This window comes from Schistocerca americana, chromosome 5 (assembly GCF_021461395.2).
Source record: "Schistocerca americana isolate TAMUIC-IGC-003095 chromosome 5, iqSchAmer2.1, whole genome shotgun sequence".
NCBI lineage: Eukaryota > Metazoa > Arthropoda > Insecta > Orthoptera > Acrididae > Schistocerca > Schistocerca americana.
In genome coordinates this window covers 105,750,543-105,773,828 of record NC_060123.1, presented here as the reverse complement: position 1 = coordinate 105,773,828, position 23,286 = coordinate 105,750,543, and the positions used below count along the sequence as shown (strand labels likewise).

General features: G+C 41.3%; 1 protein-coding gene across 1 annotated transcript in view; it reads left to right on the top strand.

The window, feature by feature from the left end:
• Nucleotides 1-23,286, top strand: part of LOC124616222 — a 49,826-nt gene that overhangs the window by 5,798 nt on the left and 20,742 nt on the right. The window contains exon 3 of the mRNA XM_047144525.1: nt 20,406-20,561. Coding sequence (XP_047000481.1) covers nt 20,406-20,561 — 156 coding nt within the window. The remainder of the gene's footprint in view (nt 1-20,405; nt 20,562-23,286) is intronic.

Here is a 23,286-nt window from a genome sequence, read left to right as displayed (position 1 = left end):
CACTATCGTAGCCATGACAGATACCTAGAGACACCCTGCACGTTAGCAAGATTGTCTGGCAGCTCGTTACGCTGATGATGAAGAAACTGAAAGAATCAATGATGAGACAAAAAAATTTAGATTGTTAAGGGAGATGAAAATGTCATTGTGATGGGGTATCGGAATTCGTTAGTAGGAAGCGGATGAGACGGAGAAATAGCTGCTTGGCCGGCCGGTGTGGCCGTGCGGTTAAAGGCGCTTCAGTCTGGAACCGCGTGACCGCTACGGTCGCAGGTTCGAATCCTGCCTCGGGCATGGATGTGTGTGATGTCCTTAGGTTAGTTAGGTTTAATTAGTTCTAAGTTCTAGGCGACTGATGACCTCAGAAGTTAAGTCGCATAGTGCTCAGAGCCATTTGAACCAAATAGCTGCTTGATAGAATTTTCCACATAACATAATTTAATCAGTGCTAAAAAGTTTAAGGATTTTGAAAGAAATTAGTGTAAGACAGAGAGACTTGGGGACAGTGAGGGTTTCAGATTAATTATTTATTGGGAAGAGAGAGATTTCTAAAATTATATTTTAAAATGTACGAGAGTAATCTCAAAAGTAAGGTCCCCCATTTTTTGTAAGTACATAACTCTGTCTGTGGGGCATTTGGTCACACTAATGAAGAGTGCTTCATGCGCTGTGCGTAAACATGCGCACCCCGCGTTCAGGCGCTCAGTCTTGGCTTAGCAGCCGTTGAGAATGGAGCTCCCGTTGGATGTTACTGCCAAGTGCGCATTGTGCGAAGTTATTCGGTTTTTCAACCCAAAGGGCACTGCGCCGATTGAAATCCATCACCAATTGACGGAAGTGTATGGTGAGTCGCGCATAGATGTCAAAAATGTTCGTTTGTGATGTAGAGAGTTTGCAGCTGGTCGGACCGAAATTCACGACGAAAAAAGTAGCAGGGGGCCGTCAATTTCTGAGGAGACAGTGTTGAAGGTTGAGCAAAGCATGCATGGAGATCGGCGGATAACCCTGGATGATCTCTGCACGTTGGTTCCTGAGGTTTCCCGAAGCACCGCTCATAGAATATTAACGGAAACGTTGAACTACCGGAAGATGTGCGCAAAATGTGTGCCACGCATCCTGACTGAAGACCACATGCGGCCACGAGTTGATGCTTCCTGCGCATTTCTTCACCACCTTGCAGCATAAGAGGACAACTTTCTGGACTAGTTAAAAGAACATTTCGCCGGAAAGCGACTCAACTCTGACGACCAGGTTAAAGAAGAGGTTCACAACTTTCTGAACAGCATGGCGGTGAGCTGGTTTGACATGGGCATACAAAAACTGCCACAGCGTCTACAAAAATGCATAGACTGAAACGGTGATTATGTCGAAAAATAGCTAAATGTTCAAGCTGTAAACTAATGTAAACCATTGTAGAAATAAACAGGTCTACGTGCTTGTAAAAAAAAGTAGGAGACCTTAATTTTTGGATTACCCTCGTAAAATATTTGCTGAGGCAGGTTTGACTTCTGGCAGAAATTGACGATTATGAAATACAGATGAAAACTGAAGAAATTGCAAGATAGTAGGAAATAAAAGGTAAGGGAATTGGATAAACTGAAGGAATGTGAGCTTGTTGAGAGGTGCAGAGGAAACATTACGGAACGATTGAGTGAAACTGTTGGGGCGTAGTGCGGCTGGGGATATTCAATAGAATGCAAGTGGATCGCTTTGAGAGAAGACATTTTGAAGACAAACATCTGATGAGATAGGTAAAAACATAAGGACTAATAGGAATGCCTGTATTTTGATGTAGATGACGAACGAAGAAAATGTAAAAATTTTGGAGAGGAGGGATGGCTACGGAATACAGATGAACAGAACTCGCAAAATGGCAGAGTTCTAATGGCAAAAGGACAATTGCAAGGCTGTAATAGCACGTAATATTGGAGTGAAGATTGATGAGGCCTATCGGAAAATTAAAGACACGTTTGGTGAAAAGAAAAGAGGCTATGTTCATATAAAAAGTTCAAATAGCGAAGAGCGGAAAGCTGAGAGTAAGGGGATATATATGGTGTCAGTATGACGGATACTAACTCGAGGACACTATTGTACAATGAGAAGAGTAAGTAGTAGATGATAAAGTGGGAGAAGAATTTGAGAGAGCTACGAGACCGAAATGAAAATAAAATTCCTGGAATATACGTCATTCCCCCAGACTTACTGATGTCCTTGGGAGAGCAAGTCATGATTAGATAATTCCACTTGGTGTGCAAGATATATGACGCAATCTAAATACTCTTAGACTATGGGAAGAATATACTAATACCAATTCCAAATAAAGCATTACTGTCAGGTTCAAATACTAGTGAAACATTTGTATAATTAATCATGTTGGCAAAATACTGACATGTATTATTTACTGAAGAATGGAAACTATGGCAGGAGCCGGCGTCAGGTAAGATATGTTATGCTTCTGGTGAAATATAGGAACATGCGATGCAATACTTACCCCACAGGTAATAGATGAATGGCAGAACAAAAGTAGACCTACGTCTGCATAAATATGAAATTGAGAAAAAGCTTTTGAAAATATTGAGTTGAGTACATTACTAAATACTTTGAAAGAAGTGGGGATAAAATACATTGGACAAAGATAGAATTCAGTTATAACTCTCGAAGGACAACACATCCAAACTGCTGTTGAGAAGGGAGTAAGACATGCTTCAAAAAATGGCTCTGAGCACTATGGGACCTAACATCTGAGGTCATCAGTCCCCTAGAACTTAGAACTACTTACACCTAACTAACCTAAGGACGACACACACATCCATACCCGAGGCAGGATTCGAAACTGCGAACGTAGCGGTCGCGTAGTTCCAGCCTGAAGCGCCTAGAACCGCTCGGCCACACCGACCGGCTAAGACACGGTTGTAGCGTGTCTGTACACTGAGCAAGCTGTGAGTGAAACAAACAAGAAATTAGGAAAGGGAATAGAAGTTCATGAAGAAGAACTAAACAGCTTAAATGTTGCAGGATACATTGTACTGCCGACATAGACAGCAAAGGACTAGGGTCAGTAAAGGAATGAAATTGATACTTTATTCAATATGGATTATACGATGAACATCAACAAAAATAAATTATGGGTAAGTACGAAGATTTTGCCAACTATATATGAACTACCGACTTCCTTAAATTCGTTTACGTACTAGATCACCAGCAAGGTTGGTAAATTCCATTCGAAGCTACATGTCATTCACCACGGAATATTAGAACAAGTAGTTGGCATATTTCACTATATCTAACTACAAACTGACGTTTTCTTGTAAGATATAAATTACGGATATGGAATACGAACATATTAAATACAGGGTGTTACGAAAAGGTACGGTCAAACTTTCAGGAAACATTCCTCACACACAAAGAAAGAAAATATGTTATGTGGACATGTGTCCGGAAACGCTTACTGTCCATGTTAGAGCTCATTTTATTGCTTCTCTTCAAATCACATTAATCATGGAATGGAAACATACAGCAACAGAATGTACCAGCGTGACTTCAAACACTTTGTTACAGGAAATGTTCAAAATGCCCTCCGTTAGCGAGGATACATGCATCCACCCTCCGTCGCATGGAACCGTGATGCGCTGATGCAGCTCTGGAGAATGGCGTATTGTATCACAGCCGTCCACAATACGAGCACGAAGACTGTCTACATTTGGTACCGGGGTTGCGTAGACAAGAGCTTTCAAATGCCCCCATAAATGAAAGTCAAAAGGTTGGGGTCAGCAGAACGTGGAGGCCATGGAATTGGTCCGCCTCTACCAATCCATCGGTCACCGAATCTGTTGTTGAGAAGCGTACGAACACTTCGACTGAAATGTGCAGGAGCTCCATCGTGCATGAACCACATGTTGTGTCGTACTTGTAAAGGCACATGTTCTAGCAGCACAGGTAGAGTGTCCTTTATGAAATCATGATAACGTGCTCCATTGAGCGTAGGTGGAAGAACATGTGGCCCAATCAAGACATCACCAACAATGCCTGCCCAAACGTTCACTGAAAATCTGTGTTGATGACGTGATTGCACAATTGTGTGCGGATTCTCGTCTGCCCACACATGTTGATTGTGAAAATTTACAATTTGATCACGTTGGAATGAAGCCTCATCCGTATAGAGAACATTTGCACTGAAATGAGGATTGACACATTGCTGGATGAACCATTCGCAGAAGTGTACCCGTGGTGGCCAATCAGCTGCTGATAGTGCCTGCACACGCTGTACATGGTACGGAAACAACTGGTTCTCCCGTTGCACTCTCCATACAGTGACGTGGTCAACGTTACCCTGTACAGCAGCAACTTCTCTGGCGCTGACATTAGGGTTATCGTCAACTGCACGAAGAATTGCCTCGTCCATTGCAGGTGTCCTCTTCGTTCTAGGTCTTCCCCAGTCGCGAGTCATAGGCTGGAATGTCCCGTGCTTCTTAAGACGCCGATCAATTGCTTCGAACGTCTTCCTATCGGGACACTTTCGTTCTGGAAAGCTGTCTCGATACAAACGTGCCGCGCCACGGCTATTGCCCCGTGCTAATCCATACATTAAATGGGCATCTGTCAACTCCGCATTTGTAAACGTTGCACTGACTGCAAAACCACGTTCGTGATGAACACTAACCTGTTGATACTACGTACTGATGTGCTTGATGCTAGTACTGTAGAGCAATGAGTCACATGTCAACACAAGCACCGAAGTCAACATTACCTTCCTTCAAGAGGGCCAACTGGCGGTGAATCGAGGAAGTACAGTACATACTGACGAAACTAAAATGAGCTCTAACATGGAAGTTAATCCTTTCCTGACATATGTCCACATAACATCTTTTCTTTATTTGTGTGTGAGGAATGTTTCCTGAAAGTTTGGCCGTACCTTTTTGTAACATCCTGTATAAGGTTTAAGCTACATACTGTCCAATAAATCCCGAAAACGGGAAATAAAATCGAGTTCTGTTTCACATCGTAGTTGCTTATTGTCACACGAAGATGGCAACACTGCTCAGATACGAGATTGGTTCAAACTTGGTACATAGTTTCTTACTGACAAGGATGCCAACATTGTAGAAAATATCCCTTGTTCGTTTCTTGTACCATGAGATTCCTACTGTCGTTAACAGATTGCTATAGTGTAGAGAACGGTGTAGCCACTGTTAAAAACGATAACTATTCACTCTATTTAGAACGCGTGGTTTAAGCCGCAATAGAGTCGTAAATGATGATTGTCATGTATCATAATACTTTAAAATGTCAGCAAAAGTACGTCTGCAAAGTAAAGAAAGATCAAATGCTGTAATGTTAATTTCCACATATACACATAGTCACCATACTAGTGTACAAAGTTATAAAATAGGCCTAATAAGTGTCATTTTAGAAGATGAGAAATGAATGGCGTGAGGCTAACCTGATCAGCCTAATTAATTTAGAAGATTATTACGCTACTTGCAATCGAAAGTTGCAAATGTTTGCTCCCAGAACCAAACATACAAAAATTTTTTACATCACCACGGTTCCGAGAATTCCGGAACCTGTATACAAATCTGGAGTAGAGATCAACATAAACAACAGTCCCACCATTTATATTGCTCATGAAAACCACACACTGCATGTTGTACCACCATACAGTGAGACCTTCAGAGGTGGTGGTCCAGAATGCTACACACAACGGTACCTCTAATACCCAGTAGCACGTCCTTTTGCATTGATGTATGCCTGTATTCATCGTGGCACACTATTCACACGTTCATCAAGACACTGTTGGTACAGATTATCCCACTGCTCAACAACGAATCGGCATTGATCGCTGAGAGTGTTTGGTGGGTGACGTAGTCCATAAACCCCCCTTTTCAGTCTATCCCATACATGTTCGGTAGGGTTCAGTCTGGAGAACATGCTTGTCACTGTATTCGAGTGATGTCGTTATCCTGAAGGAAATCAATCACAACATGTGCACGATGGCGGCGCGAATTCTCCTCCATGAAGACGAATGCTTCGCCAGTCTGCTGCCGATATTGTGGCACTATTGGTCGGAGGATCAGATACACGTATCGTACAGCCTTTACCGGGCGTTCCTTGACCACCAGTGGCGTTCGTCGGCCCCACATAATGCCACCCCAAAACAGCGGGGAACCTCCACGTTGCTGCACTCGCGGATAGTGTGCCTATGGCATTCAGCCTGATGAGTTGCCTCCAACCGCGTCTCCGAGGATGGTCTGGTTGATGGCATATGCGACACTCATTGGTGAAGAGTACGTGATACCAATCCTGAGCGGTTGTCGGGCCCATCCGTACCGCGCTGCTTGGTGTCGTGCCAAGACGGACCTCGTCATGGACGTCGGAAGTGAAGTTGGGCAGCCTCTTGCGCAAAGTTTGAACCGTAACACGACGTTCTGGGGCTGCACGAAAAGCATTATTCAACACGGTGGCATTGCTGTCAGGGACCTTCAGAGCCATAATCCGTAGGTAGTGGTCATCCACTGCGGTAGTAGCTCTTAGGCGGCCTGACCGAGGCATGTCGTCGACAGTTCCTATATTGTTGAGAGACCCTTCTGGCATAAAGTAACAACTAGGACGCAATCGAACCGCGATATTGACCGTCTAGGCGTGGTTGAACTGCAGGCATCATGAGCCGTGTATCTCCTTCCTGGTGGAATGACTGGAACTGACCAGCTGTCGGATCTCCCTCCGTCAAATAGAAGCAACTCAAGCAAGGCTGTTTACATCTTTGTGCGGGTTTAGTGGCATCTCTGAACAGTCAAAGGAACTGTGTCTGTGATACAACTTCCACAGTCAATGTCGATGTTCAGGACTTCAGGAAACTCTTTTTTTTATGTGCGGATGATGCCAAGGCTCTTTAAAGCTTTGTTGACTGTATTTCCCATATTTTTTCCGCGTTTATGGTGTCTCAATATTTTAAATTGTGTAAAAAGTAAACAAACAATGTAAACAAAGCTAGGATTACTTGGATTATGTAGGGCCTAGTTGAGTTTAAGTACAAGATAAAAACGCTGTAAAAGTCAGATCAATTATTATATGACCCCTACAACGTCACTTTTTAAACTTTGTGATCTGACGCACGGCAGGTCTTGTCATCTGGGAGCCTCGTCAGAGAGGTCCACCGCATAAGCGTCTTGGGAAGTGATTCCAGTGCTGGTGTCCCGTTGCCTTCCACTGATGGTAATGAAATAATAATGAGGACAACACAAGAAGCAGTCACTGTGCAGAGAAAATCTTCTACCCCGCCGGGAATCGAACCCGGGCCCCTTGGCATGATAAACCACAACGCTGACCACTCTGTTATTGGGGCGGATTATAACTTCACAATATTCTACAATACTACTGCATCGTAAGCATTACATGTTTGAAAGTTTATTCAATCCATGCTGCTGAATTTTTGGAAACGATGTCTCGTCAAAATAATACCCATTATCACATTATCAGTTACATCAACCACCATACAGAGACACTCACTCACACGTATAATCACACACACACATACGAATGTCCTATTAGGTGAGGAAGGAATAGGGCATTGTGTTTGAGGGGAGAAAAAGATGTTTTATTAGGATTTTATATCACTTGTAACTGCAAAAGTACATGACCAGTTTCAGGACATACACCCACGAGACAGATGACCAAACGCGATAACAGTGAGCGATGTGACCTATCCAAAGGAAATGGCAGAGTTGATATAGCGAAAATTAAGGAAATTACATTCCATTTATTGTGAAACATCTCACACCGTACAAGCACAAAGAAGGCCCAAAAATAAAGCATTGGCGCATCTATACTGCGTGTATTACTTATTAAAATGCGTGGTTATTGTAATATAAAAGACGTCCACGATAATAAGGGAAAAAATGAGGATCCATTGTATGTGAGACTTCGCACACATTCTAAGCACAATGATGCATTAAGTACACATAATGGAGAACACCTAACGACTAAAGCAAGGCATTTTCTGCTAGTATATCATTGTATGACCAAAATCCGTTGCTATAAATGCTAACCCAAAGCCACAACACATATTGAAGTGATGATATTCTCTGCAATGTCCACATACGTACACGTCGATGAAGAAGTAGTTGTGTTCTAAAATTTAGTGTTTCTCAGCCGGAAAAGACGCCACAGATTCCACCAACCATTGATCCTAGTATACCTTAACTACACGGATAAAAATCACTTCTTGAACCACATCTTTCATGTTTGGATGCCCAGCAGCCAAAGCTTTAGCAAACTGGCTATATGTTTTACAAGTTATGGTACTTCAACTCTGCTGTGTGAGAGTTTGCGTGTGTGTGTGCGTGTGTGTGTGTGTGTGTGTGTGTGTGTGTGTTGTGTGTGTGTGTGTTTGTGTTTGTGTGTGTGTGTGTGTGTGTGTGTGTTTGTGTGTGTCTTTGCGAGAGTGCAACGAAATGATGTTGCCGATTTGCAGAGACGATGGTATCGACGTTGTAAAACATAAAACACAATCGAATTAACGTTATGACAGTAGTGATAGTGGTGTGTGGTTAACAAAATGTGTCGAAGTAATGTATTAATATTCCTTACCAGATTAACTGAAAACAAAATTGCAAGTCATCGTGTACATACCCAAAAAGTCTTCCATTGAGTTCAAACAAAAGACCCATTCTCTAGCCGTATATTGTGGTCTACAGCCTGATAATGCCATATTCTTTAGCCAAGGAAGACGTAAAAATTTCCCATAGTAGCATGCCTGGCCTTTTTTCGAAATGTGTAAGGTGATTACCAATAACATACCTCACTTCTGGGCTAGTGATTTGAAGTAAAAATATATTTAATAGGTTTCCTCCACATTTGGAGTTCATTCACCGTGCACAATAAACCCACACTCTTTTATCGTATAGTACGTCCCTAGGTGTCGTTCTACATGTGAGGTTTCATCCCTAGGCGAACGTATTTCCCCACCTAGGAAACGTTATAGAACTGTATGACAACGCAGAAGTATAGAGATCATCCGATATCCATTAATGTAGATTTCTATTGTAGTTTAGTGAGGCAAAAAAGTATCTGAATATCATGTGCAGTGTTCATATGTTATTGATTTCGTAGCTTATTTTGAAAAAAAAAAAAAAATTGCAGCACATAATAACGTAAGGGAATGATTTGTTGGTGATGTTTCTGGTTTTTATGTGAGACTGGGGCCAATCAAAATGGACACACTGTGCTGCTGGCAGTGTTGTGGAGATTAATGTTTCCCTGTTATGATAGATCAGTAAGCAACTGACAGTGAAACAAACTTTATTCTGCATTATTAGTTCAAAATGGCTCTGAGCACTGTGGGACTTAACGGCGGAGGTCATCAGTCCCCTAGAATTAAGAACTACTTAAACCTAACTAAGCTAAAGACATCACCTACATCCATGCCATAAGGAGGATTCGAACCAGCGACCGTAGCGGTCATTATTAGTGTTTGTGGGATGGTACTAAAATAAAGCTCCTCAGCAGCAAGTACTTATTCTCAATGCCTTATTTATATTTTACAAACAAACAAAGGTTTTCAATTATTTATAGAGAAATATGCTATCTACTTGTTTAATAATTCCGTACCAAATAATATATAGATTCAGGTGTATTTACCAATGTGACTGGTGAGGCACTCCTTAAGCCAATTTCTGGAAGTCAGTAATGGAAACATAACTCAGGAAATTTAGTCGATTTTAGTCAGTTCAGGTACTTTATCGTATTTGATGACTATTTTCGCCCTATATATTAAACTATTCCCGTGGTGTTATCATATCTAGCTGGTGTATGTAGCTTGATGCGATTCGCGAAATGACCTTGGCACTAATGAAGTGCTGATGCTGACATCAGGATTCCACAATGACCTTCGAGATAAGGATGTGCTGATGCTGATTTCAGCAAAATATTACATCTACTATTTTATGAGCAAGATAGGGATCCCAGTTTGATATAAAAGTGCTGGTGCTGCCATCAGCAAATACAACACCGACATTAGTGAGATGAGACATTAGGCTCGAAGTGTCTTTCAGGCACAGATTTCAAGTTTGCAATCCAAGAATTCATTTTCTTGTTTATCCAAACAAAAAATATCGTTCCCCAACCCCCAAATTTAAAAAAAAATTCTTTTTGCCCTCTTGAATAAATAAAAATCGAATTCCACATAAATACCAAATAGAAAAGAATATTGTGGACAAAGTTTAGCTGTTTAACAGCTTAGAAATTCATAGTAAAGAAAATTTTAATTTTTAATTAGAAGAGAAAAAATAAAAAACTTCATTCAAAATTGACAACATGAACTGTCTAATTTATGTTTTGTTTTTAGATCGATAGGTAAATTTCAGTATATCAGTCTACTCTAGTTTTTCATCAAAGAGTAATAAATATTTTTCCTCAAATTTTTTTATCAAAATTATGGCTTTCTAAATAACATAAGGTTTATATTTTTTAAGGTCCTAAAATTTTTTAAGAACTTCCAAGCGACCATGACTAAATTGTTAAGTTCATATAACAGGTTTTCAATGCTACCATTCATCGATTTTTTTATTTATGTAGAAAAGAATTCAAAAATTTAGGAAATGGTAAAATGAAGAAGGAAGACCCTTAAAAAACCAAGAACGAAAATAAATTGAATTGATCCCCTAATCCTTGTGTTTGAAGTGCGTTTTCATTTTTTGAGAAATCAAGTTTTCAGTTTACAAATTTTCAGTAAGCATTCCATGAAGTGACTCATAAGTCAAATTCCTTTTACCACAAATTTTAACATAACCTATTTCATAATTTGGAATATTTTCATACAAGAATGTACATAATTTCACTGTTATCTTTAAAGTAGTTACAAAATTCAATCTCATAGTCATATTAATCACTTAAATAGGATAATTCTGAATAAATTTAATGGACTCAGATTAATATAATTATTTAATTGAGACATTCTTTTAAAATATCTAAAAGAATCACAAGCTTAAAGAAGTTATTTGGTGGATGAAGATTCCACAGTTCTTGTGGAAAACCTCCATTTCTTCAATTTTGATATAGATATTTTTACATGATCGAACAAAGAAGGATCAAACAATGTATTATCTTTTCGATTAGTTTGGAAAACAACAAAAATAAAATAAGGCATGTCAAGTTCAGTGGAATTTCGTTTTCCCCGTAAGCCAGCAAATTCGACTGTTTCGAGTTCAATTAAAGAATATGAATTTCTGGATTTTTAGTCCTTCTTGTTCTAATTCCAGTGAATATTGTGCTTCATAACTAACAAAAGAACTCGAATTTCTATCGATTCTACATGAATTTATCCTTCTTTTGGATGTGTTGTCACATCTTCAACTCCAGCATCCTATGGAAAAAGTGAATCTTCAGAACTTGAACTCCAACTAAAAATTACAGTTAAATGACCTTCAAACATTTTTCCTTTATAAACTTTTAAAAATCCACCAAATCATTCTGTAGGGTAAAGAACATCTATTTTCTAACTTTTTACCTATCCATTGATAAGAATATGACCTTCAATAACCAATTCATTTGAAAGACAAGAAGTGAAGTGAAATCAGTGCTGAAGAAAAATAAAAGGATATTTAATTGGAATTGAATATTATTTCCTTTCTTAGTTTTAATAACATTGAACAGTTTTGCTACACATTTATTGATTAACTTTTATTGGATTTTCCATTACAAGTTGGATAATCTGTTCCATCATATCAAATAATACTGAAGTTCAAATATAACTGAGCATGATTAGGATGAACCCAGCCATCGCCAATATCAATTGTAAATTCTATATTGGAAGATTTGAAATATTTATTGTTTTCTCATTAACAGGAATCAAGTAAAATTGGTAACTCTTGTTTTGATCCATGATATATTAAGACAAAAATTCATTAATTCATTTTATAATTATTGTTAGAAAATCACTATTGAAGTAAATCAAATTATCATTTTCATCAGTTATAGTTATCTCAAAATTTTGGATAGTATCTAAAATTGGATTTTTTATTGAATTATAGGATCTTCATATTCAGAATTTGGTTTCAATGAAGCTATAATGTTAGTTTCTCAATGCAAATAAGCATTACGTTTAAGAAGCATTCCATTAGCCTAATTAAAATTTTTGCTTATTAATTCTAATTCATGGTTTTAGGAATACTATTAGCAAAAGTGTTTTGATTTGGCTCAATAACCTTATTACTAAAACCCAAAACTTGATAATGCAATCTTCATTATCTGTGTATATTTTTTATCACTTTTGATAACAATTCTATTTAATATTTCATCTGCTTCAGTAAGAATACTTGGATTTTTGATTGTCAGATTTTAATATTCATTTCAAACTGTAATGGCCAGTATAAATTTTTATAATTTCTCCATTGCAATATAATTTATTATTTTCTATATTATTTTTGGTTTTAAAACAGTTGAATAAAAGCCAACCCATGAAACAGTTTTAAAATATCTTACTGGAACAGTTAATCGTTTCTTCAGAACATAAGATTCATCTCTCAATTGAAAAATCTACTCATCTATAATCGTAAAAATTCTGTAAATAAATGACAGACTGGGGTCAATGGCAAGAATTCCTGAAAAGAAATAAAAATCAAACATGGTAAACTTCATCTAAATTCAGTTCAACATACAATAATCGGACAGAGTGGATGTGGAAAAACTACATTAATGTTTGATAATTATATTCTAACTCTTGGATGGTTGAACTGGAATACAATTAATCATTTGTACGTTTTTCTAAAAGTTTGGGTCAACCAAAATATCAATAACTTATCAAAAGATGCTACAAATTGTGGATACAATTATGAAAAAAATTGCTAATTTTATTGAAAATAAGAATGAAATTGTTCTATTGGATGAGTGTGAAGGTAATTCAGTAATTTTTTTTGACTTCTCTCTCAAAAATGAAGAAATCATTAGAGAATATTTCACAAGGGGAGACATTAAGGAATCGAATGATTTATGTAAGTAAAACATATTCAAAATTACCAAAACAATTAGTTAGAGATAATCTAAATTTTCTAAATATTTCAGGCAAGATGACACAAATTTTAATCATATTTATCATGAGTTAACTGCATGAGATTTAAAATTTGATGATTTAAAGTATTATGTAATAAATGTTGGAATAAACATTAATTTGGTTTTGGAATGATCGATGTGCTAAGAAAAATTAATGAAGGTAAATATAGAGAAAAAATTAAGAATTTTTAATGTTGAATGTTAACATGTATGTTGAACTTAAATGTTGTTTATGGCTTCAAGTAATGTTAATGACAATGTGTGGCTGGCTGCCCTTTATGACTCCATACATACCACTGGACGAAATTCATGTGCTCCATGTTTCTGTGTATTGAGTGAAACATATATGAGTATGAGAGTACCTTTGTGAAGCAGGCGGTTCGTTGGTATCAGTCCGGTATTTACCTAGCTGACTGTGTGATACAGTGTAATATCTACATCCAAGTTTGTAGGTAAGCAGGAATCTATATGGGGCCTACAAGACTCCCCAAATACTGGAATCGCGTGTTAATGCTTTACGTTATCCTTTTTGGTAAAACTTTTACTATCAGCAAACGTCTGCGACCGTTCGACACAGAAGCCTTTGCTACAGAGTGTTTGCGTCTGTCTGACCAGGTCCGTGCCTGCCAGTTATTCATTGGCCGGTATCGTCCTATTAACAACCTCGTACCATTAGCTGCGGATTTCCCATGATGAAAAAGGAAAAAAAATGAGACGCAGGGACATTTTGCTGTACGATGCTCCACCAGTATTGCGTAAATGTTGACTCAGTTGTACTCCTGAGTGAACTGTCAGTGACTTCGTCATACATTTTATATGCAGCATTCTCTTTTTGACAGAGGGCACCTCCTGTCATATAGTTCTTCTGCATAAAGTACTGTCACAGGTAGCTTTGTGTAATTGGAATCTATGGGGGTTTCATTGATGCGGTTTCGGCCTGCTAGTCTACATTCGTCGAAAAAGACAGCAGTCGGAGAAGCCTGATTGTCTTCTATTTTGAATCTCCTTTACATCAGCAGAGCGAACATTTCGATAGAAAATCGATTAGGCTGAGGCATCCTTCTTCTGGCTTTAGCGTGTGTGTTGTGTGTACTAACTTGAAAAATATTAAATTGCTAGGTTGGTCTCAAGCTTCCATCCAGTCACTCATCTACCAGTATGGCGTGGTAGTTGAAAAGAGCAAAACGAAAGCCAAAATTTAATTGTAACGTTTAAGAAATCGTTCATGCAGGAAAATCGATCAACATTCCGTCGTTTTAACAACGAACAGAAATCCATATGGGTGAGTAGTAGCATGTATTCCAGCGTAGGAAAGCAACTGAGAGGTTGAGAACAAATAAGTCTCCAGGTCCGGATGGAATCCCAATTTGGTTTCACAAAGGGCAGTCTATGACATCGACCACTTACGCAGCTCGTATTTATCGCGGATCTCTCACAGTGCGAAAAGTGCCTAGTGACCGGAAAAAAGTGCATGTGACTCTCGGATATTAGAAGGGTAAAAGAACGAATTCGCTGAATTACAGACCAATATCCTTAACATCGGTTTGCAGCGAAAGTAGTATTGAACATATTCTGGGTTTCAATATAATAAATTTCATTGAAATCGAAAACCTTTTGTCTCCGAGTTAGCACTGATAGAGAAAACATCGCTTGTATAGAACTCAGCTTGCCTCTTCTCACATAATACACTGCGAAACATGGATGAAGAGCAACAGACAGGTTCCATAATCTCGGGTCAACGGAAGCGTCCGTTTCTACCAGTCCGCTTTGACCCATGACGTAAGGATGTTGTGGTGTGTAACGTAATTACGGAACGTAGATTATGAGTTGGTTGTGTTGGTAGATGTTGTGTTTGATTACGCCTTGGGTATAAAGAAGTGTGTGATTCCTGTTGATTTTGTAATTTTTTTTTCTTCGACATTTTGAGTGTTTTGGGATCGTGGTGTGTCTTTTTTTACTGTTATATTTATTTTTCCCCTTCATAAAATCCCCAATTTTCCGCGACTGACCCGATAGTCTGATTGTATTGTTGAAGGGTGACGTTATTGTCTTGTTGATACGTATTTTCGTGTTTGATCCCGCGTGTATGTAGTGACATCATAGGCGACATATTGGAGACTCTTAGAATAGCCATTTCCGCCATATTGATAAGTCCTGGATCAAAGTGGAGGGGTGGAATCGGACACTTCCGTAATCCCCGTATTTCTAGATTTCCGGAAAGCATTTGACTCGCTGCCCCACAGCAGAATGTTAACGAATGTGTTATCATATGGAATAGGTTCCCAGATATGTGAGTGGCTCGAAGACTTCTTAATTAATAGAATCAAGTACGTTATACTTAACGGCGAGTGTTCGTCAGAGACAAGGCTACCATCTGAAGTGCCGGAGGGAAAAGTGACAGGATCCCTATTAATTTCTAAATAAGTAAATGATTTGGTAGACAGGGTAGGCATCAATCTGGAGTTGTTTGCAGATGATGCTGTGGTGTAAGGGAAGTTGTCGAAGTTGAGTGAAAGAGGACACAAAATCTAGACAGATTTCTGGTTGGTATGATTAATGGCAGCTGGCTCCAAACATAGAAAATGTAACTTATTGCGGCTGAATATGACGCAATGTTCCATTACAGAGTTAGTGGTGTCCTGCTTGACACAGATATGTCTTTTAAATACTTGGGCGTCGCGTTGCAAAACGATGTCAAATGAAAAGAATATGTAAAGATTGTGGTACGGAAGGCTAATGCCCGACTTTAATTTATTGGGAAAATTTACGGAAAGTGCAATTGATCTGTAAAGTAGACAGCGTATATGATGTGACATATCCACGAGAACTGCTAGAGTGTTTGGCATCTGCTCCAGGTCAGATTAAAGGTACATATCGAAGCAGTTCGGAGGCGGGCTGCTACATTTGTTACCGGTAGTTTCATAAAACTTGCAAGTATTGCAGAGATGCTTTGGAATGTCACAGTGGAATCCCTGGAGGAAGGGCGACGTTCTGTTCGAGGAATACTAGTGAGAAATACACTCCTGGAAATTGAAATAAGAACACCGTGAATTCATTGTCCCAGGAAGGGGAAACGTTATTGACACATTCCTGGGGTCAGATACATCACATGATCACACTGACCGAACCACAGGCACATAGACACAGGCAACAGAGCATGCACAATGTCGGCACTAGTACAGTGTATATCCACCTTTCGCAGCAATGCTGGCTGCTATTCTCCCATGGAGACGATTGTAGAGATGCTGGATGTAGTCCTGTGGAACGGCTTGCCATGCCATTTCCACCTGGCGCCTCAGTTGGACCAGCGTTCGTGCTGGACGTGCAGACCGCGTGAGGCGACGCTTCATCCAGTCCCAAACATGCTCAATGGGGGACAGATCCGGAGACCTTGCTGGCCAGGGTAGTTGTCTTACACCTTCTAGAGCACGTTGGGTGGCACGGGATACATGCGGACGTGCACTGTCCTGTTGGAACAGCAAGTTCCCTTGCCGGTCTAGGAATGGTAGAACGATGGGTTCGATGACGGTTTGGATGTACCGTGCACTATTCAGTGTCCCCTCGACGATCACCAGTGGTGTACGGCCAGTGTAGGAGATCGCTCCCCACACCATGATGCCGGGTGTTGGCCCTGTGTGCATCGGTCGTATGCAGTCCTGATTGTGGTGCTCACCTGCATGGCGCCAAACACGCATACGACCATCATTGGCACCAAGGCAGAAGCGACTCTCATCGCTGAAGACGACACGTCTCCATTCGTCCCTCCATTCACGCCTGTCGCGACACCACTGGAGGCGGGCTGCACGATGTTGGGGCGTGAGCGGAAGACGGCCTAACGGTGTGCGGGACCGTAGCCCAGCTTCATAGAGACGGTTGCGAATGGTCCTCGCCGATACCCCAGGAGCAACAGTGTCCCTAATTTGCTGGGAAGTGGCGGTGCGGTCCCCTACGGCACTGCGTAGGATCCTACGGTCTGGGCGTGCATCCGTGCGTCGCTGCGGTCCGGTCCCAGGTCGACGGGCACGTGCACCTTCCGCCGACCACTGGCGACAACATCGATGTACTGTGGAGACCTCACGCCCCACGTGTTGAGCAATTCGGCGGTACGTCCACCCGGCCTCCCGCATGCCCACTATACGCCCTCGCTCAAAGTCCGTCAACTGCACATACGGTTCACGTCCACGCTGTCGCGGCATGCTACCAGTGTTAAAGACTGCGATGGAGCTCCGTATGCCACGGCAAACTGGCTGACACTGACGGCGGCGGTGCACAAATGCTGCGCAGCTAGCGCCATTCGACGGCCAACACCGCGGTTCCTGGTGTGTCCGCTGTGCCGTGCGTGTGATCATTGCTTGTACAGCCCTCTCGCAGTGTCCGGAGCAAGTATGGTGGGTCTGACACGGCGGTGTCAATGTGTTCTTTTTTCCATTTCCAGGAGTGTATTATGTAAACTGAAGTTGGATGGGGGGAGAAAGGAAAGGAAAGGAAATAATGACATGAGCTGCATTGAGAATTATTGCGGAATCAGTGGCGACAAGCGAAAATTTGTGCCAGAACGTGCCTGCTGTTTACTAAGCATTTTAGTTAACCACTGCACCACCAACACACAGTGTTTACCACAAATGCGCGTACTGCCTCTACACGCTCCCAGGCTGACACCCTCCCACCCAGCGTCACCTATCCGCTGTCCACATATCGGCAGTCCCTGTCTGTGTCCTCCATGCTCGCTAATTTGAAATTCCACTGGGGGTAGAAAGTATATGCGCATCAACACCGGAGGCTCTTGGGTCACTGATCATCGACGTTAATCGATTACATGAATGTGTGGTGTCTTTTCTTCTGGACATGTCCACAAGGGCCGACATCATGCACAATCCGCAGCTGTGGCACATATTACGTAAACTGAATGTGGGTGGGGGAGGGGGGGAAAAGGAAAAAGGTTGGAAAGAACTAATGAAATCACTTGCATTCATTTCCGAAAGAACAGACATGACGCGTTCATTTTATTCTGAAAATTTAGAGACTCGGAATTTGAAACTGACTGCAGAATGATTCCACTGCTGCCAACATACATTTCACGTAAGGACCACGAACATAAGTTAAGAGCAATTAGTGAAAGTACGAAAGTATACAGACAATCGGTTTTCCCTCGCTCTATTTGCAAGTGGAGCACCCTCTACCACTCACTGTACAGCGGCTTGCGTAGTATGTACACTGAAACACCAAAGAGACTGCTATAGGCATCCATATTCAAATACAGGCAGAATTCGCTGCTGCGGTTGACAACGCCTATATAAGACAACAAGTTCTTGGATCAGTTGCCGGCCGAAGTGGCCGTGCGGTTCTAGGCGCTACAGTCTGGAGCCGAGCGACCGCTACGGTCGCAGGTTCGAATCCTGCCTCGGACATGGATGCGTGTGATGTCCTTAGGTTAGTTAGGTTTAAGTTCTAGGCGACTGATGACCTTAGAAGTTAAGTCGCATAGTGCTCAGAGCCATTTGAACCATTTGGATCAGTTATTGCTGCTACAATGACAGGTTATCAAGATTTAAGTGAGTCTGAACGTAGTGTTGTAGTCTGCACTCCGAGGTAGCGATGAAGTCGGGATTCTCCCGTACGACCATTCCCTGAGTGTACGGTGAACATCAGGAATCGGGTAAAATAACAAATCTACGACCTCGCTGCGGCCGGAGGAAGATCCTACAAGAACGAAACCAACTACGAATGAAAAGAATCGTTCGCCGTGACAGAAGTGCTACCCTTCCACAAATTGCTGCAGATTTCAATACTAAGTCATGAACAAGTTTCATCGTACGAACCATTCAACGAAACATCATCGATATGGGCTTTCGGAGCAGAAGGCCCACTCGTGTATCCTTGATTACTACATGATATAAAACTTCACGCCTCACCTGGGCCCGTCAACACCGACATTGGGCTGTTAATGACTGGAAACATGTTGCGTGGTCGGAAGAGCTTCGATTCAGATTATGTGGAGCGGATTGATGTGTACGCCTGTGGAGACAACCTCATGAACCAATGGACCCTGCATGTCAGCAGGGGACTATTCAAGCTGGCGGAGGCTCTATAATGGCGTGGGGTGTGTTGAGGTGGAGTGATACGGTACCCCTGATCCGTCTAGGAACGATTCTGATGGGTGACACGTACGTAAGCAACCTGTCTGATCACCTACATCCATTCATGTCCATTGTGCATTCCGACGGACTTTGGCAATTCCAGCAAGACAAAGCGACACCCACACGTCCAAAATTGCTACAGGGTGGCTCCAGGAACACTCTTATAAGTTTAAACACTTTCGCTAACCACCAAACTCCCTAGACACGAACACTATTGCGCATATATGGGATGCCTTGCAACGTGGTGTTCAGAAGAGGTCCACCACGTCGAACTCTTAGGGATTTACGGCCAGCCCTGCAGAATTTATAGTGTCAGTTCCCTCCAGCACTACTTCAGACATTAGTTGAGTCCAGGCCACGTTGTGTTGTGGCACTTCCACGTGATCGCGGTGGCCCTACACGTTATTAGGCAGGTGTATCAGTTTCCTTATCTGGTTCAAATGGCTCTGAGCACTATGGGACTCAACTTCTGAGGTCATTAGTCCCCTATAACTTAGAACTAGTTAAACCTAACTAACCTAAGGACATCACAAACATCCATGCCCGAGGCAGGATTCGAACCTACGACCGTAGCGGTCTTGCGGTTCCAGACTGCAGCGCCTTTAACCGCACGGCCACTTCGGCCGGCTTTCCTTATCTCTTCAGTGTATATCGGCCCACTTCTTTGGACAGATTTATAATTCGGACCATAAACAAAGATTTTTATTGTAAATATATATGTTTATTAATTTCACCTTCTCTGTAAATGTCAGGTTTCTTGTTGCGTGGCTGTAGTTGGTTCTCAAGTGGAATAAAATATGTCTGTACTATGCTTTTGTCTTTGGAATGTGAGAACTGACTGCTTCATTTTTGTCCATACCATTTCTCCAGGATCTCTGCGTAGGTGAATTCTGGGTATATTTTGAAACTAACTGGTCCCTGTCATTAATTGTCCTTATTGACAGTTTCCATGCCGTTTAAATAGGTTGAAAACAAAACTGATAGTCACGCGATTTTGGGTTTGCGATGAGCGGCGTCTACCTAGTGGCACAGAAGCCGCAGTGTTTGAACAGTTTGTTTGTCCTTCAATTTGCCGATCCACTGGCCAGTCCTCGCAGCGCCAACAGCCAATTTCGCGCGTGGCGGGTTGCCGGCCCGCGCCACGCTGCTGCTACTGTGCTGTGGCACGGACGGTGCGGTGCGTTGTGAGTGACGAGTGTGTGTGAGTGCGCGCACGCATTGCAGGGCCAGCTGGTGGCGGACGCGGCGCTGTCTGCGGGCTGGCCGGACGCTCCGCCCACCGTGCAGAGGGCGCTGCTGTTCGTGGCGGTGCGCGCCCAGAGGCGGCTGGCCATCACCGCCGGCCGGCTGCAGCCCGTCACCAGGGACTCCTTCCTGGCGGTGAGCGCCGTCTCCCACTGCTTACTACACGCTACTATTCACCATCTGCCACATGGTCGCCACACCGAATATAGAATAAATTTCCTTTACTTTGCATATATGGTCAAAAACTTGTTTGTCATCAGACTGCCGGTTTCGGTCTATAAAGACCATCTACGGATCTCTTTTATAATAACATGCCCTAATATACTGGAGCCATAGTGGCACTTTTTATAAAAAAGATCTGAAGATGGTCGTTATAAACAGAAACGGGTAGTCTGATGACAAAAAAATTTGTGACAACAGACGTGAGGTAAAGGAAATTTGCATTTATCATACGGCTGCACGCCATCGTTAAAACTGCAGCAACAATTACGAAAGAGATAATAAAATATTGTAATTACCACCCTGAATAACCCATCTATGGTACACTGGGATTCAGCACACCCCTGGCCAAGTTTTCGTTAATTTTATGTATGTGGACATAAGAAAATCGGGTCTTTAGAGACATCTGTTATGAATTCTTCAGTATTACTACCAATAAAGCCAGTGGTATCACACTAAAAGCGTCGATACGTCTGCGGTAGCCATCCAGGGTCGTCAAGTAAAGTCGAGTATGTGAAATTGAAGTACAGTTTATATCAAGTACATTTTGGCGTCAGAGTCAAAAATAAAGTGAGTTTATGATACTTATCACGTCTAATGTTTTTTGTACGATATATATTACTTTATTCAAATAATTGGTTGGCATGTAATGTGAGAACTCAACGTATATGTCAGGAGTTGCTTGAAGACAACGATATTCATGACGCGTTTGTTAAACAAATGACGAGGAGAATATTCCTAGTAGAAAGGCGATCGTACGAACACTACACGAGAGGAAGATTGCACAGATGACGATATTGTAACAAAGGGTACTAGTTGCAATGAACGCCTCGAAACTTTTCGTGTTCGGGGACATCTGTTATGTTTAATTAATAAAAACCTTCTTGATTTTGATTGTAACGGATCTTTTAGTTTAGCACTTTCTCCATATTCACCAACTGTAGTATTACATAATGAAATAACTAGCAGTCACTTGAATGTACGAAATTTAGTTTCTTGGCGTGTTTCAGATAGTTAGGCCTATCGCATTATTTGCGAGTATCAATAGTAAAGTACATAAAGCACAATTCCATGGTCCTAAACATATATGCAGGAGCAATAAGCAATACTTATTACTGATACTCGAAAATAATGCGACAGGCATAACCTTTTGCAGAAGGGCACTAAGTGTCGAAATCAACCAAGAAGTTAAATTTATTGTATGCAACTGATTGCTTATCAATTCATTATAGATTTTCTAGTCTTACACTATATTCCTACCTTTAATTTTCCATAGTAAATATCAGTTTATGTAGTTAAGTAATATTAGTCTTTCGTTCATGTAATGCTATATCTTGAGCTAACTCCGTACAGCATTTGCCCTTCCTATAACAACATAAAAAATTATGATATTTCTACAAACATCAACGTTTCTCAATTTTTACGTTGTTTGAATTTACTAATTTTATTTTTTGATTGTGTGACGTATATCACTTGAAAAGAAAGCTTTGAGAGTTACAAAAAATATTTCAAGTAGAAGTATTCATTATATTATTTGTTATAACTACTCGTGTCACTGAGATGTGGTCCACTCCCTATGTCAAGCATGTCACTCCACAGAAGTGCATCAAGTCAGCGTTAAATTAAACTGTGACTGTTGAAGTTGGTAATGTGTTAGTGGAAAAAGATCTTCCCTAAAATGGGAGTTTACAAACGCGCAACACTGCGATGAGTCGGTTTCTGGGTAAATGGTGAGTAGCCGAAAGACTAGAGTGGTCGTCTGCAAAAAAGCTATATAAAAAGCCGAGAAGGCAGACCAAGAGTAAACCATTACGTGAAAGTCAAGTATCCTGAACCATGTACAGACAAGGTGACAATAACAAACAAACACAAAACCCAAGACGAAGCGAGTGCCTCCATGCAAAAGTGAGACGGTATGGAGCACAGATATGGGAACGTGAAGGTTTTATGATGTACTTGTATCAATGCTAAAAATTTATTAATAAGAATCATCAGAGTATAAAACTTCGGTACACACGACAATCTTCAACTGCCAAAAATATGACAGTTTCATATACACATCAAAAAATAGTTTAGCATCACCTCAGTTCCTAGAGTTACGGAATCTACAAAGAAAATTGGAAAAGAGATCAACATAAACATCATTTGCGCCCTTTTATAGCTCATGGAAACCACACACTGCGTGTTTTACCACCATACAGCGAAACCTTCAGAGGTAGTAGTCCAGATTGCTGTGCACACCGGTACCTCTAATACCCAGTTGCACGTCCTCTTGCATTGATGCATACCTGTATTTGTGGTGGCATACTATCCAAAAGTTCATAAAGGCACTGTTGGTCCAGATTGTCCCACTCCTCAACGGCGATTCGACGTAGATCCCTCAGAGTGGTTCGTGGGTTACGTCGTCCATAAACAGCCCTTTTCAATCTATCCAAAGCATGATCGATAGGGTTCATGTCTGGAGAACATGCTGGCCACTCTAGTCGAGCGGTGTCGCTGTCCTGAAGGAAGTCATTCACAAGATGTGCACGATGGGGGTTCGAATTGTCGTCCATGAAGACGAATCTCTCGGCAATATCCTGCCGATATGATTGCAGTATCGGTGGGAGAATGGCATTCACGTATCGTAAAGCCGTTACTG